The 16204-nt window shown below is 37.2% G+C and overlaps 1 protein-coding gene across 7 annotated transcripts in view; it reads right to left on the bottom strand.

Annotated features, from left to right (window-relative positions):
- Positions 1-16204, bottom strand: part of LOC131029902 (nudix hydrolase 8) — a 174840-nt gene that overhangs the window by 111139 nt on the left and 47497 nt on the right. For 6 of the 7 annotated variants that reach the window (XM_057960573.2, XM_057960570.2, XM_059218443.1 and 3 more), the window contains one exon: positions 3325-3390. The exons of the other annotated variant lie outside the window; for it this stretch is intronic. In XM_057960573.2, the coding sequence (XP_057816556.1) occupies positions 3325-3390 (66 nt within the window). The remainder of the gene's footprint in view (positions 1-3324; positions 3391-16204) is intronic. 7 annotated transcript variants of the gene reach the window in all.

Here is a 16204-nt window from a genome sequence, read left to right as displayed (position 1 = left end):
CTTTTAAAATTTTAAATAATCGTTAATCATTATTTAAAAGCAATTAAAATGGGGCTTATTTATTAAAATATTGAAATTTAAATCCAAAATTAAGCCTCCAGGGGAAAATCGACTTGGGTTGGGATTGAAAAATCCCTTTAAAAATCATTAAAATTGTCAAAAATTCCCCATAAGGGAAAATCGATCCATGCTTGGATAAAAATCCATGCACAACTTCATCAAAAATGCACACAAAAACCTCCCAGGGGAAAATCGATATGAGTTTGGACAAAAATCCAAACAAAAATGCACTCTACTTGCAAAAAATCACCCCCCAGGGAAATTCGACCTCAGTCTGGATGAAAATCCGGACTCAACTCTTCAAAATATTCCCAGTGGAAAATCGATCTCTGTCTGGATGAAAATCCGGACAAAAAACCTTACAAAATGTTCTCAGGGGAAAATCGACCTCTGTCTGGATGAAAATCTAGACAAAAATCTGCACTTAGTTGTCACAAAAATCCTGGTGGAAAATCGACCCAAGCATAGAATCATCCTCAACGTTGTCTGCACTTTAGACCGCATTCCAGTCCACACTCCTAGTGGAAAATCAATGGTAGTCTGGAAAAATCCTAACACTTAGCCAAATTTTAGCACTTCCAGGGGAAAATCGATCCAGGTATGGATAAACAGTGGGGGAAAATAGTAGCAAGTATGGATTTCAGGGGAAACCCATGTGTAGTGTGGATTTTGAGTGGGGGAATGGGTTGGGTAGTCTGGAATGTGAGGGGAAAAGCACCTCTAGCATGGAATTTGACCCTTTAACCCTTGGAATATGAATTTCCCTTAGAATTTTATCATGACCACTCAAAATCACTTAGCAACATTAAATTTAAACTAGACTTAGGCAAATTTTCCAAAAATATGAGCAAAAAGCTAGGAAAATATTGGAATAAAGTGCGAAACCAACTTAAATAATACCTTAGGAGCGAGAAAACAACTCCATAAGGTTTGTAAACACCTTGGCACTTTAAAACCACTGATGCGCGTGTTTAAAAACACATTAACGCTCAAAAGGTCAACACTTAGGCAAAACTTAGGATCATTAAAATATCAACTTTTGCAACTTGATCCTATAACTTCAAAAACCCTAGACGGTACTAGGCATGATCAAAACTCTGAGACTCGGGCACGGGAAACGCAAAATTGCCCACTAAGCAGCCAAAACCCTAACCTAACAACGCAGAAAGCCGGCAAAGAGGGGGTCCCCGTTAGCAATGGGGCAATGTGTGAAAAGGTCACAACAGGTCACCAATAGCTTATGCTCAAGAAGGGGGCATTAAAAAATCCACTATCCTCATTAGCCATTTTATAATCCTCATCCTATTATTTACTAACATTATCTCTTCCATTCCTTACATCCCAATCTCCATACATCTAATCATCCACCTTTCTTCCTATCTCTTCAAACCCCATACATCTGTCATCCCTTGAGACTTGGTTCTCCTTTCAAGAGACCACCCAAGTCCTATCAACCCACCTACTCCCTTGAGAGGCATCCCTAGGCCCTTTCCTAACTTCATTGCCTCTAAATGATTGAGGCATCGTACTACTGATTCTATTCAACAAAATGTCTATATTTATCTTCTTTGAAATAGCTTTGCTTCCACTAGTCACAATGCTATCACAAAGAGGGGCAAAATGTAGACACATAAATCATCCTAGCATCATCTATACTAACATTTCATCAAAGCTAATTAAATAAATATTACTTAATTAGTCTAAACCAAATGTCACATCTAATTAAATTGTTTATTATTATTTAACTACCTCGATTTCCAACTCACAAGAATAATTTAATTAAATAATGTTATATTATTTAATTTCCCTCTATTCCCTCCACCATCCCAAATTTCCCTTCCAATTTTTATGTTTGACTTTTATGGTTGCAACAAATTACATTTTTTAATAAATACAATCTTAGCTATTCATCTTAAACAAAATAAATATAAACCCTTTAGTTTCTCCTTGATCTTAAGAAATTGCTCTCATTGAATTTCCACTATAAATCTCATCCTTAAATCCTCACTATCCATCCTCCCTACCAAAAATCTATAAATTGTCACATCATACTATACAAATCAAGCAAGCATCTATCACAAATATATGTTGCCAACATTTCAGGCAACCACATCTCGAATTCCTTGGAGAAAATTTATTTTATATTGGAAATCGAATTTGGTAACTTTGTTCCTTTGTTTACAATTATTCAAATTTCATTGTTTGCTCGATCATGAGGTTTGCAAGTAGTTTTAGAATAGAAAGCATTGCGTTTACATTTCATTTTCCAGTTTAAGCTCTAATCTTCTTGTTTACATTATGTAAGGAAGATGTGTGGGAAGGTAGGGTTAAATAGAAGGAAAGCAGTGTTTTTGCAGCATAAAACCCACATCCAAACTGCATTTCCACATCCAGACAAGTTTCACTGTCAGAATCATCAAGTACTTGCCACAAGTTTGGTAGTGGTTAGTCACAAGTTACCATTAGGGTAACTCTGCCCCGAGAACTATGCTTCAGCAAAATTATCTTCTTTGTTTCTAGGCTGTGAGGATGTCCTCTAGTTTTCATTCCACTTTGAAGGCTTATGAAATTCTTGCTCAACAGATTGAGGTACTCATATTGATGACCCAGGCAATCCACCAATATTTGTTGACTGTCTCATTGTTAGCAGCCCCTAAACAGAATGATTTATGTTGACTAATGCAATATGGATAGACAATTTTTTGCTTTGAAATGGGTTTCCATGTTCTAGTGAAGGATGGTGGGTTAAGTGGTGACCAGGACTAAAGGCTTGTATACCACCAGTCTCAGTGGCCATGTGACTTGACATAGAAGCATTGTCAATATTTATTTCAGTTTGAATGGGAGCTATATTAGTAACAATTACATCTTAAGGGCTTAATTTTATGGGGAAAAACAGCAAATAAGGGAGGTTTGGGACCTCATTAACAGGTCAGAAAAACATAGGATTCTTGTTAGCAAAGTTGGAGACAAGCATCCAGCTAAAGAAGGAACAAAAGAAAAAAGACAGAATTGGAAGAGTTATTGCCAATTTTTTCAGAAATAAAATCGACATGAAGGAAAAAATAAGTGCACGGTACATGATATGAAAATCCCTATATGCATACATGTATTGTACTCAAAATACAATTACTCCTAGATCCTAGTTGATTTCTAATGTAAAGTCGAATCAATTTGTGAACAAAATAATGGTTCAAATTTCATAATAGCTCAATTATTCTGCAGATTGAGAGGACCATAACAACATAAATTACTAAATCTTACCTCAATTAATGCAGGAACGAGGTTTGTTTTTGCTATTGGCACTTTTATCCACACTCCTTTCTTTCCCTATACAGTGCATGAAAGTAAATATTAAGAAAAATAAAGTAAAATATATGCCAGATCAAATCGTAGTCTTTATAAAGGTTTTGTGTTCGATTTGAATGTTTTTTGTTGGAAAAATTCAAATTAGATTGAGATCCTAGCATATAAAGTGTACTGCTTAACAAGCATACACTGAGATCAGCTCATAAAAATTGCCTTCCTTCAAACACTACATATGCACAATATCTTACTATTTAACATTGAACAATGTTAAGAGGACATTCAAATGGGATATCACATATACAACCCAAAATAAAGCTAATGATAAAGCACTTACCTGTCCAAATTGGGGATCACATTATAGAAAGTGAAAGCTACATAATGTTTCCATGAATCCAGTTAAGAAAATTAAAAGATGTCAAAAAATTATCATGGGATCCTCTTTTAGCACTGACTTAAAACATTCTTTGTTTTCAACCAAAGAAATTAATCCTCAAACATATGGCCAACCAAAGATTAACGAAGTTGGAGTCCTGCTATGACTGATTATGGACAAACCCCACCTCCCTCCTGTCTACATTCTAGGACAAAAAGCTTCAAACTTTGGTCAATAATTCTCTCTCCTAGAAAGTAGATGACCATAATATCTTAGTGAGTTTTCATGTTGTCTGCTCATTCACCGAAGTTCCACTTACAAAACCAGCTTTCTCATTAAAAGTCGTACTGATGATGAGAACACAAAGCTGGAATTATGTCTGCAATCTACCTTTTTACCTTTTTCAGCAGATTGTATGGGCAAACAAAGTATGTCACGATAGGCTTACCTTATCTCCAGTTGATGCTGACATTTTCATCAAAAAAATTCAGGAAAAAGATTAGGCAACCTTAAACTTGCAATCAAAATGGTAGAAAAAATATTTTGATGACACAGACATTAAACAAACTCTTGGAAGCAAAATTTTGGGTAGGTTTTGTTAATGTTTTTGGGTAGCTTCGGGAGGTATTACCCAGAAAGACTCCACAAGTCAAGTCGGCCTAATTAAGGAAAAATTTAAGTTACTATTGCTAAGTCGGCTTAAGTGGAAATGGCACCTAACTTACTCCTGGTTTGTATAAATAGAAGAGAGACTCTTCTCATTTATATACATTCGATTCACATTCACTGGAAAACCAAGAAGGAGATTCGCTATTATTCTCAAAAGTTCGCTACTAGGTTAAATTGCTGTACTCTGCCAATCTGGGCATGATTCTTGAAGTGCTGCGTTTGCACTGTTGTACTTGGATTATCATTAAAAGGTTTTGCTGGGTTTTTCTCCCTTGAATAGAAGGGTTTTCCCAGGATAAATATTTTGTTCACTCTTAATACATAACAGGTTTCACTCTCATTCAAGTAGCATCTTCTTGAGAAATCAATTTACCAAAGGAAATAGGGGACAATGGTTCACTTGCTATACAAGTGCACATAAAAATCTTTATCTGCATACCTTTTCACACCATCATGCTGTTGTACCTACACAAAATCCTTCATGCAAGGTCAAATTATATGTCTAAAACTTGTCATTTGTCATAGCCAGTCTTTACTAATGTTATCATCATCAAATCTGGTCAGCACCTACGCAAGGTTTACAAGAGATATTCAAGCATGTCAACCAAGGAAAACGTTTCAGCTTAGATACAAGGTAAGGCAATAAATCAGTGCAACATAGAAGTAAATTAGTAAATAAATGAAAAGCAAAGCTTTGAAGGCATGTTTAGAAGATTGCAGAAAGATCAGCTCTGGAACCCTCTATTGGTGGTCAAGTTGTGGGCAGACCAGTGCTAGAACCCTCTATTATTAATTTCAGAAAAGGCAAGGAGATTGATCCTCAACAATCTCCATAGAAGAAATACAAAAGGAAGTTTATTTTACAAGCAAAGGAAGAAGAGGGGTAAATTGGATAGCCTATCTGGAGGCTTTACTGACCCCATTTCACCAGTAAACCCAGCTAGCCCTCAATTGGCTCTAGAAAAAAACGTAAGAGCTAACATTTGAAATTTCGGGGAGAGATGGGAAGCAACCAATGCTAGAGTCAAAATTAGACCAGCCCCTAGAGGGAGATGATACAGAAAATTCAACTGCAAATGTAATAACCACCCCTGATTTTTTTTTGTTTTTTGAGAGATATGTTTCACAAGATGTGATCCAATTAAGTACTTTGCTGATTGTTTACTTTCAGATTCCATTCAAGATAAGGAACATACACAAACATAATATTTTTGCAACATAATATATGAGCAATGAACTGATAACAACTACTCTTTGTTCAACCATCACCGAACTCTTTCAAGATATTACAAATCAGAATTAAACATATTGGTAGTTCAATTTCATAACATTGCAGACCTGGGAAAAAGCAGTACTGACTGAGATTTTACAACAGCAACTCTGCTACAGCAACCTGGGCATACAAGAATTCTACGAACCACAAACCCAGCTTCCAATACTCAGAAAATAAGATTTAGAAGTCTGCTACAGCAAACTGGGTGCAAGAAACACAGGGAGGAGCCACTTTGATGACAATAAACTCTGCCTCCAATAACCACTTGCTAGTAAGGAGGGCCGCTGCCTGTCTAGGGGCGTTTTGGCTCAATAAATTCTGTTCTTTTCCAAATCTCACAAGTAATAGCTCTAAAGATAGCACCCAGCCAAGATGAAAACAATGTCAAAGTACCCAGAAGCGGATTTAAATCTCTCTAAAATTCTAAATGTTATGAACCAAAAAACGTGCTTCAGCCACCACAAAAAGTCAATTCCAGATTTTTGATAATAAGCTCCAGCAAGGAGTATGTCACATTCACTAGCTTCTTCTATTCCTCAAATCACCCCTTCAAACTTGCAATCATATGCTGATAATAATCCTGAATGTAGTATATAATTATAATGTGCACAAAGATCATACCAGTCATGCAGGCACAAAACTAAATCTCCAGACTGTATCTTGCAACAGCGTAGAGATTGTTAGCTATGAGGGTTTTCGTCCTCAAAAACCCTTGAAACGAACTCTCCAAAGAGCTCACAATATCTCCAAATTCTCCAACCAAAAAACCCATCCCAAATGAACACAAGTTTTCTTTTCTAACATTCTTGAGAGATTCCACTCTCTTCACCAATCCATGTGGGATAAAACATTTCTTCGTAAATAAGCCTCACATAAGGATATAAAAAGGGCCGTGTTGTGACGTTTTCACGCATCGCCCCGTTGCAAATGGGGACCCCCACTTTTTTGCTTTCTACGTTAGTTGTCTTAGCTTAGCCGTTGGTTCTTGTCAAGTCTTTGCTATTAGCCTTTTATTTGTAGTTGCTCAGGAGCTGATCAAGTCTCTCCCTTTAGGATGAGGTGAGGAACAACACTTTCTTTGCCCTCCAAAGCTTCCGACCTGCCTTTCCCAGTACTACCAATGGATGCCCAAGTCTGATCGCTTCCCTCCCATCTCCTTTCACTACCTCTCCATCATTCATCCCTCTCCACCTCACCTTCCTAACATTTCATCCCTACACCCTTCCTTCCATCTCACCCATCACCACCTTTTATTCCAACCCTTATACCTCCCAACTTTCATTTACCATACCTTCTAGCCTACCTACCCTCATACCCTCCAATCCCTACACTTTCTAACCTATATCTCACCCTCTTAATCTACCCATCCGCACTTCATACCCTTAACCACCATCAGCATAGCTATTCCAAGAACACATCCTTGATCTCTTGGTCAGCATAGCTATTCCGACACAGTGATTGTCGGAGTAGTTAACACTACTGGCATTACCCAAAAATGCTACTCCGCCTTTGTAGGACGATGACCATTAATCCTTCCAACTCTGCAGAAATTTTCCAGGGTTGCCCATGCCCATTTATTGCACACACAAACTTACCCCTTTATTCCCCTAAGCTTACCTATCCTAACCCACCCCATCCCATCCTAGTTATGGTGAATTTAATGTGTTATTTCAACAAATTGCATGGTCTCTACTTCTCAATTCATTTTCATGTTGTTTAGTTGAATGAAAGAATTTTGTGCATGATCAATGGTGAAATTCATATATCCATACCACTAGCAATTTGTTGATTGTAAGTTTGCCTTGTGTGGTCAACTTGAATCCTTATATGAGCTTTACTTCAATTGCTATTCACACTTTGATATGCATCACCTTGATGGTATCCTCGTTGTTAATAATGATTTGAACATCACACTTTGATATGCATCACCTTGATGGTATCCTCGTTGTTAATAATGATTTGAACATCACGTGCTTACCTTAGGAGATCGCACTAAGCTTTGTAGAGTTGTTGCTTTGCATGCCAAAGCAAGGCTTAGTTGAGTTTCACCAAAGATTGTCCATCGTTCCTACATTCTTAGGATTAGATTAGAATCTCTAAACTTTATGTCTTTTGCCATTTTATTTTCTAAGCAAATAGTTAGAATCTAAGTTCCAGCAATATCCAAACGTTTAGCATTCAAGTATTCAATGTAAGTCCCCTTGGATTACCAACAATCACATCAACCAATTGAGCTTATCCACGAGTCAAGACCTGACAGTAGAAACCTGGATGTTGTCTCATTTGATCGCGAAGCATAGCATTTGAGAGACTTTATTCAAGAGAGGATAAGATACCTCGGTATTTTATTCTGTGTTTGAAGTGTCTAAAAAACACATCAACAAGCCCCCTTTTCAAAACAACGTTGTGAAACTAGGCCAAGGGGTACAAGTCGTTTAAGTCATAAAGTGACAATATAATATACTTAAGTAACTAAAAATCAAAATATATTTCTTTTAACACAACTAAACTTCACCCAACATATTTCATTGCTGGGAAAATAGAGGTCGACTCACTGCTAAAAATAGTAAGTGTGTCCAAACACCGAACTGGCCCAATCTAGGATGTGCTAAAACTTACTATAAATAGTAAGTGCAAAAATGGCCACTGCTAAAAAAAGAAAGTCTCAGACAACTTGTTCTAAATCACTCCAGAAGGTGTCGTTCATCTTCATTAATCCATCTGAACTCATTGGTGCATTAGAAAACCCCCCAAAAGCCAACACCAACTGCACTACGAGAGAACCGTGAAAATGGGGACATTACAAAAAAACAAACCATGCATGCATTAGCTCATCACTTTAAATCGGAGCATTTACTTAAATGCCATCAGGAGCAGTTGAAGAAAGTACAACATTTTCTACCAAATCCAATGTGCTGGAACGGATCACAAAACTGATAGCTAAAGAGAAAGAAAAAAATCAGATTATTCTTAGCCTACAACAGTCTTTAGAGCAAGAAAGGAAGAAATGGCAAAGAAAGATGAATAGATCCCACTCCTATCATGCCAATTATCAACTTTTGACTCTACTACAGAAAGGGCAAGCAAGCCTTCTTCATATGCATCCAAAAATGTCATGCATTGAAGCATGTGGAAGAAGACAACAACAAACTCGTAAAATATGAACAATTAAGGCAGGACAAAGAAAATCTAGAGAAGTGTAAGGCTGAGGCAGAAGGACGATTCAGCCTTGCTTGAGAGGTAGGAGAGGCTTTATTGCCTTGTAAGAAACCATCAAGTATGTATGCATTCTTTTTGAGAGAGCAACTCTTAATGTGAAAATTGATGAGAATTTATCGCAACCTTCCTTTGGATTTTAAGGGTGATAACAGTAGTTTAAGAAAGTTATTTTAAGAATACTATTGAGTTGCAAAATATGATGTGTGAATTCTACCAACACGAGTTCCTATTGTGGCACCTCAATAAGTCCATGCTTAATATATATGTTAGTAATATTCAATTGAAAAGTTTGGTCTCCCTACTTTGTCACCAAATTATATGGTGAGAAAGAGTAGCAGAATCTCCCAGTGTTGGAGCTACCGTTGGACTATTAATGAGATTTATCCTAAAACTACAAGCTTTGCCAAATCCTTTTAAACATTGGCATACCCTCTTGACATTAAGGCCAAATATGCTTAAACCGCATTGCTTGTTTTCAGGACCATCAAGCATACCTCCCTGCTGCAGCCAATCGTTATTGTATTGATCAGTGGGAAGTGTTGCTAGACTATTTGAAGAGAAGGGAGATTATCTCTCCTAGGAAATTGAGACGGGATCTCAAGAGGGCATGGGCAATCATTACCTTCATCCAAAAACACAAGCATGCATGGATAGGAATGGTTTAGGCCACCTCTCATAAAAATGCCAGCAATATATGGACCACACTAGGACAGATGCCACCAAACAAATTTCAGAAGTGGTATGCAAAGATTTTGGAGCACCAAAGATATGCAGCAAAAAGGAAGTATGCAAATTACAGTGCAGAGGATTGTGACTGCAACCGAATTCAGAGGGAGAAGAAAATTGTTAAAGAGCAGGATCTACAATTTGTGCCATCAGGACATGCCTTACCGTCAGTGTGGGGCGAATGATGAAACTAAATACTCTCTTATCTATTATCAAAAGGCTTTGTGTATTTTCCTTTGAAACTGCTGATATGGTGAGCTTAATAGTACAACTAATAGCTTATGATTGTTTTAAAGTGAAATATATGGTATTTTTGAGCTTATTCTTCTTGAGGTTAAATAAAACAACCATACAATATTTTGTTTTTTGCCTATATCTATATTTTTTATGCCAAATAGAGAGTCCTGTGAAGAATAAAAAGAATCTAGAGCTAAAACACGAACACTCTTGAACATTCCAAGGCTGTCCTCACAGTTACAATCAGCTCTGGAATAAACTGATAGTTGGCTCTAGAACCAAACAATCGACTCCAAAAGTGTGGGATGGTAATAAAATCAACTTAGTTTACTGATGAATGGCATTCGACACCTGTCCTAGAAATTTGGCAAAGATAATCACAATGAGGAACCTCCAATTGCATATTTAATGGGACAAAAGTTGTAAAGAGTTTCGTGACCACCCTGTTTTGGAATGCCAACATGCACGTCCTATTTTAGAAGAATCAATTGTACAACTGATGTAACCGCAACTTCAATTTTCCACCTAAAATTTAGAAATACCATACATCAAGATTAAAATATTATTGTCTCATACCTAGAATACAGAAAAATCTTCAAGTTAAAACTAAAGCTATTTTCTCTCATGCATTAGACTTGAGAATAAGTAACTGTTGCATGAATTGCAATCTGGCAATCTCAAATAAGTTAGGATTCTATAAATAATCTTCTTCAAACCACGGATAGAAGAAATTATTTAATGCATCAAAAAGTCAGAATACAGAAAAGCTAGAATCTTGCAACAAAGTAAGAGCATACAAACTGGTTCTATTGCTTCTTAATAAGAAGCAAGCAAGTTTGACACATTTGTAGACTCGAAGAAGTTAAGAACTCATCCTGAAGGTGGAGTATGGCTTCCTCTTCCTAAAGGAGATGAATTTTGATGCAATACTTTCTATTTTTAAGTATTTGTATTGTTGTTTATGTTTCCGAATTTGTTCTAGTTTCTTGATTTTCTGTGTAAGACCTACAAGCATTATAACTCGACATATTTCAAAAAAAATATATAGTTTTCCTTTTACATTTCATACAAATGTATTTCCTTTTCAAGTACGTGTATTTCCTTTTTCATGCAAGTGTGTTTCCTTTTTCAAAACAAGTGTTTATCCCTTTCAAGCAATAGTAGACCAGATTTGATTAATTCCGGAAAGTTTGTAGAATAGGAAAGTGTTTCTTGAGAGGAAACTACTACCCCAAGAACTCAAAATCCTACTTGTTGTGACCTTTTCACACATCGCCCCATTGCAAACGGGGACCCCTCTTCTTGCTTTCCGCGTCTTGTTAGTTTAGCGTTTTGGCAGCGTAGCCGGCAATTTTGAGCTTTCAATGTCCGAGTCTCAAGTTTTGAAATGTGATCATGCATAATTGCTATTAGGGTTTTGAAAATTTTGCATAGGATCAATTGTGTAAAGTGTTGAAGGTTTAAATGATCCTAGATTTTTGTCTAAGTGTTGACCTTTTTAGCGTAGACATGTTTTAAACGTTCAAGTCGGTGATATTTTAGTGTCTAAGAGTTTTAAGGTCCTTTAGGGGTTGTTTTCTCGCTCCTAGGAGGCAATTCAAGTTGAACTTGCACTTTATACCGCTAAAATTACTTGTCTCACTCAAATTTTGGTAAATTTGCCCAAGTCCCAATGCGTTTTATTGAAAATTAGAAGTGTCTAGATGATTTTGAGTGGTTAAATCGTTAAATTCCTACTGACAATCCATGTTTTAAGGGTCTAAATGTCAAAATTTCTGATGGGAGGTGCTTTTCCCCTCACATTTTCGATGACCCATGATTTTCCCCCACTCAAAAATCCTGATGGAATATGAATTTCCACTAGAGTTCCGATGGACCACCTTTTTCCCCCATTCAGATTCCTGATGGAGGGCGATTTTCCACCAAGGAGAGTAAAATTTGACTAAGTGTTGGGAAATCCTCCTGATGACCCACGATTTTCCCCTGGAGTGCAGATGACTTTGAAATTCATGTTCCTGATGCATATCGATTTTCCACCAGGGCAGTTAATGATCAAATTTTGAGGATTGTTATGTGGATAATTGTTCTTGATGGATGGCGATTTTCCCCCAAGGCAATTTTAATGGGATTTTGATTTAAATGACTATCCAGATAGGGGTCAATTTTCCCCCAAGGTGAATTTTTAAGCTTAAGTGATGAAAATGAATTGGATTTTGACTCCAGATGAATGACGATTTCCCTTGGAGACATTTTTGTGCAATGTGATGATTTTTTATTGGGATTTTTATCCCAATAGGGGTCGATTTTCCCGCAGAGGGTAATTTTAATAATTTTAATAAGTTTTATTTGGATTTTTTAACCAAATGAGGGGTGATTTTCTGCCAGGGGTCATAAGTTGATTAAATTTTGAAAATTTTAAATAAATGGGCCCCAAATTTGATTGTTTTTTACAATGATTAGCGATTATTTAAATTCCAAAAGTAATTATTAAATGACTTGCAACAATAATTAATTTAAAGGCACTTTCTAGAAGCAAGTTGATTTTCCCAGGCAGGCTATAAAGCAAAGTTTTATCCCACATTGCTTGTGTGGTGAAAACTCAAGGAGAAAACAAGTTTAAAACAGGATGGCCAGCATTAAAATATTATTATACTTGCTGAGTGTTGCATCCAGGTGGGCTGATTTGGGCGATTTTTCCAGCTGGGAAATTTTTGTTAAGTGTCATTTTCACACCATTGGAGCTGAAGTTTGCAGATTGAAGATCATTTTCTGCCCAATCAGACCTGGGCGATATTTTTTGAAGGCCATTGGAGCAAGTTTAGGGGGTGATTTTCATACTTGGGCGATTTTTCCTTGCATTGTGCCACTCCTCTAGCTGGGCGATTTTTGTTTTAGGAGAATATCCCTCCATTTTGGGGAGAAACATTTTCCTTAGGGAGGCACCATTGCTAGGAGTTAGATGTGATTTGTATCAGACCTGAGTTTGTTGCCATTTGTAAGAACCTCAAAAGGCCTTCAACTCTGACAACTGAAGTTTAGTTGAACCTGTTGCGTTTTAAGTTTGTTCTTTGCAAATTTTTGAACAGCAAGTATAACTTTGACTATTACAAGCTCAAAAAGCAACTATAGGGAATTGCTAGAAATCAATTATAATTCGATAGTAAACTGATCAAACCTTTATTACATTTATTCAACTTTTATTTACCCTCAATACATAAACAAACAATATTAGAGAGGAAACTGATAAATACCAAGAAGTTCTGGAAACCCTTATTTCTTTCTTGCTGGTCATACACAGTCCATTATGACAGCATGCTGTAACTTATTCCAGACTGGCCCGAACAGCTTGCATGATAGCTTAATGGAAGACTCCAGGCTAGGCGCACCTTTTGCTTATTTTTAATATATTTTTACAGTCCTCCAACATGCAGATCGCAGTCTCCTTCAGGTGATTGGCGCAACTACCAAGCAGCCGTACAGCCACCAAATAATATCCCCTTTGTGTATCTCTGTTTTCCCTCTTGCTGCTGCAACAAAACACTGAAGATTAACAGTGCCTCTCTAACTAATTAGCACAAACTTGGTCCCTGAATGAAACCAACTGAATAAGCAAGATCAACTGATATTTCACAGCCTCTGATGTTGTTGTACAAGACTCCCACATTTTCCTGTACCGATACCTCTGATCACTGCAGAAGAATCTTCTGCTGAAACCCTTGGCCAAAACTCCTCTTAGAGCTCCAATCAAAAAATATCAAAACTTAGCATAATGAAAAAAAGACCTAAAATCTTCTTTTATCTTCTCCTCTTAGGGTTTGGCGTGATTTCCAAGAAAGGTACGATTTTGGCATTAAATGAAATTCTTAACATTTATTATTCATTTTTTACTATTGAAGTATCAAAAATAAATCACTTTCAAATTAATATAAAATTGGCCCCGTCTGATGAGAAATAAACCCTCACTTAAGTTATAACTTAAAGTGACCTTTTAAAACATTAGAACATTAAAGTTCGCCATTTAATATTTAATTAAAGTAATTCAATATTAATATCTCTCTAAGTATCCATCAGAATTGTCTGCCGTCAAAACTGGAGATTGCCAAACCATACTCTGCTCTTGCCCAACCCACTGGCTATAAATAGCAGGACTGCTAAAAATAGAAAGTATCTCAAACGGAATCCTGGAGACCCCAAACGAAAGTCGGTCCTGGAATGCTTACTCTGAAGATGAAGAATCAAACTCTGAAGGACCCTCTTACTAACCTTATTAGCCTACGAGGGTCAGTGATAGGCTAATCTACTCAGCTAACAGATGTCAACTAGAAGGGGACATCACACCATTGCTGAAGCTGATCGTCCATTGCTGGCTGGAAACACAATTTTCAGACTTAGTTTTCATCTACCAGAAATTCCACATTAAGGCGATTTTTGTTGAAGACTAATTTAAGGAGTTTTAAGGGCATTTTCAAAGGTCACCATTGATGTTGCAAGTCTGAAACTCTTGTTGCAGGCTGTCTTCAAACCAAACTTCATTTCCAGCCACCTTCTTAGTCGGGCGATTTCATTTAGAGGGCATTTTTATGACATTTTGTGATCATTTTCTCAGTTTGCCACCATTGTTTGAGGTGCTGGTAAATCTGAAACCCCATTTTTCAGACTTGTATGCAGACTGATTTTCCTTTACCAGCCCTATATTCATGCCCAGATTTGACTATATTGACCTTGGGAAGGTTGTTTTCATCACGCATTTGCAATATACATAGCTGCAACATTATTTAAGTGACTAATCCAAAGTGTTGCAGGTTGTCTTCAAACATATTGGCAGCCATTAGTGAGTCTGGAAAGGTGTCTTCAGACATTTCTTGAGTGAAAATCAGACTTTTCACACCTTTCCTAAGACATTTCCAGATTTGGTATACTCCTTTGAGCCTTAATTTTGATAAATTTTCTGAGTATGTTAATGTCTTCAAACTTAGTTAAGTCTGAAAATGATGATTTCTAGAGGTTTTATGAGGATTTTGACCCTATTCTTATCAATTTCTGTTCTATTTTCAGAATTCATTAGAAATGTAGATGAAATTCCTGATTTTCATTCCTACAAAGTGTCTAAACAATTAGGAATCAGAACTTATCTAATTCTAAAAATAGCTATCAGGAAAAAATTTCTGAAGTTATTGACTTCCAGCTTCATACAGGTACAATGTCGAAATCTGGAATCGGAGTTCGGAAGGAGCAAATGAAGATTGTCCAAGAGGGATTCTATCCAAAATCCAAGTTGTCATCCACATGGAAGGGGATCACAGACACAAACATGCACTTCCTGAATATGGAGCAGATGCGGCAAAGGATGTACGGAACAAGAAACCAAATTCCCTCTCTCCTACTTATGTGAATATCATGAGGAGTGGTATCTATCATGCCACTGGATTTCCGCAATCCATACAGTGCAGCGAGTTGATCCTAGAATGCGCAAGGCGTTACGATCCTCTCTCCCAAACGATCAAGACTCCCAAGGGCGTAACCATTGCCTACCTTGCTGAGGACGCTATTGCCGAAGTGTTTAGAATCCCACGCAGTGCAAACATGAAGGATAGGACAAAAGATGAATATGAGGCGAAGAATAAATCGAAGGCGGATGCATGCAAGACCATTGTTAATAAAGAGTGGATGATTGAGCCAAGGCCTCATCATTCCAAGGCACCAAAGACACTCATGTGCACAAATTTGGAGGAATATAGCGATTTGGTATTCCTATTGCACAGTGATGGGGATGCCACAAGGTGCTTTATATGATGGATGGATGTTCTATTTTATCCAAGATTGTCTAAGAGGAACAATGATCAATTGGTCAAAAATCATCAGCGACAATCTAGATTTCCAGTTGGGAAATGTGGAGAGATCCAAGTCATTCGCCATGACTTCTTACCTTGTGTATATACTTGCACGATTTGTCACATAGAAAGGATTGATATGCAGAGGTGAAGTCGAAAATGGACAAGGGTAATACAGGAGCTATGAATGCTATCCACAATTGGGCATGTATAGAATTGAAGATTACAGGAGGGTGAATGATGCATTCACCATGTATATTACGAGGATGTTGCAAGGAGGATTCCACAAGAGGTTGTCCAAGGAGGCAACGGAATTCATTGAACAATATGGATCATGGTACATATAGTTTCCCACTTTCACATACCTAAGGATTCAGGGATTCCAATCCGAACCATACAAACTTCCTAGGTATCCTACCAACAGAATGATCCTATTGGAAGTGGTGAGACATCTTCTGGAATATGATTTCGTCCAAAAGGAGAAGCATAGAACTGGGATGACTTTTC

The sequence above is a fragment of the Cryptomeria japonica genome, chromosome 3 (genome assembly GCF_030272615.1).
Source record: "Cryptomeria japonica chromosome 3, Sugi_1.0, whole genome shotgun sequence".
In the NCBI taxonomy this organism is placed as follows: Eukaryota; Viridiplantae; Streptophyta; class Pinopsida; order Cupressales; family Cupressaceae; genus Cryptomeria; species Cryptomeria japonica.
This window is presented reverse-complemented; position numbering and strand designations above follow the sequence as displayed.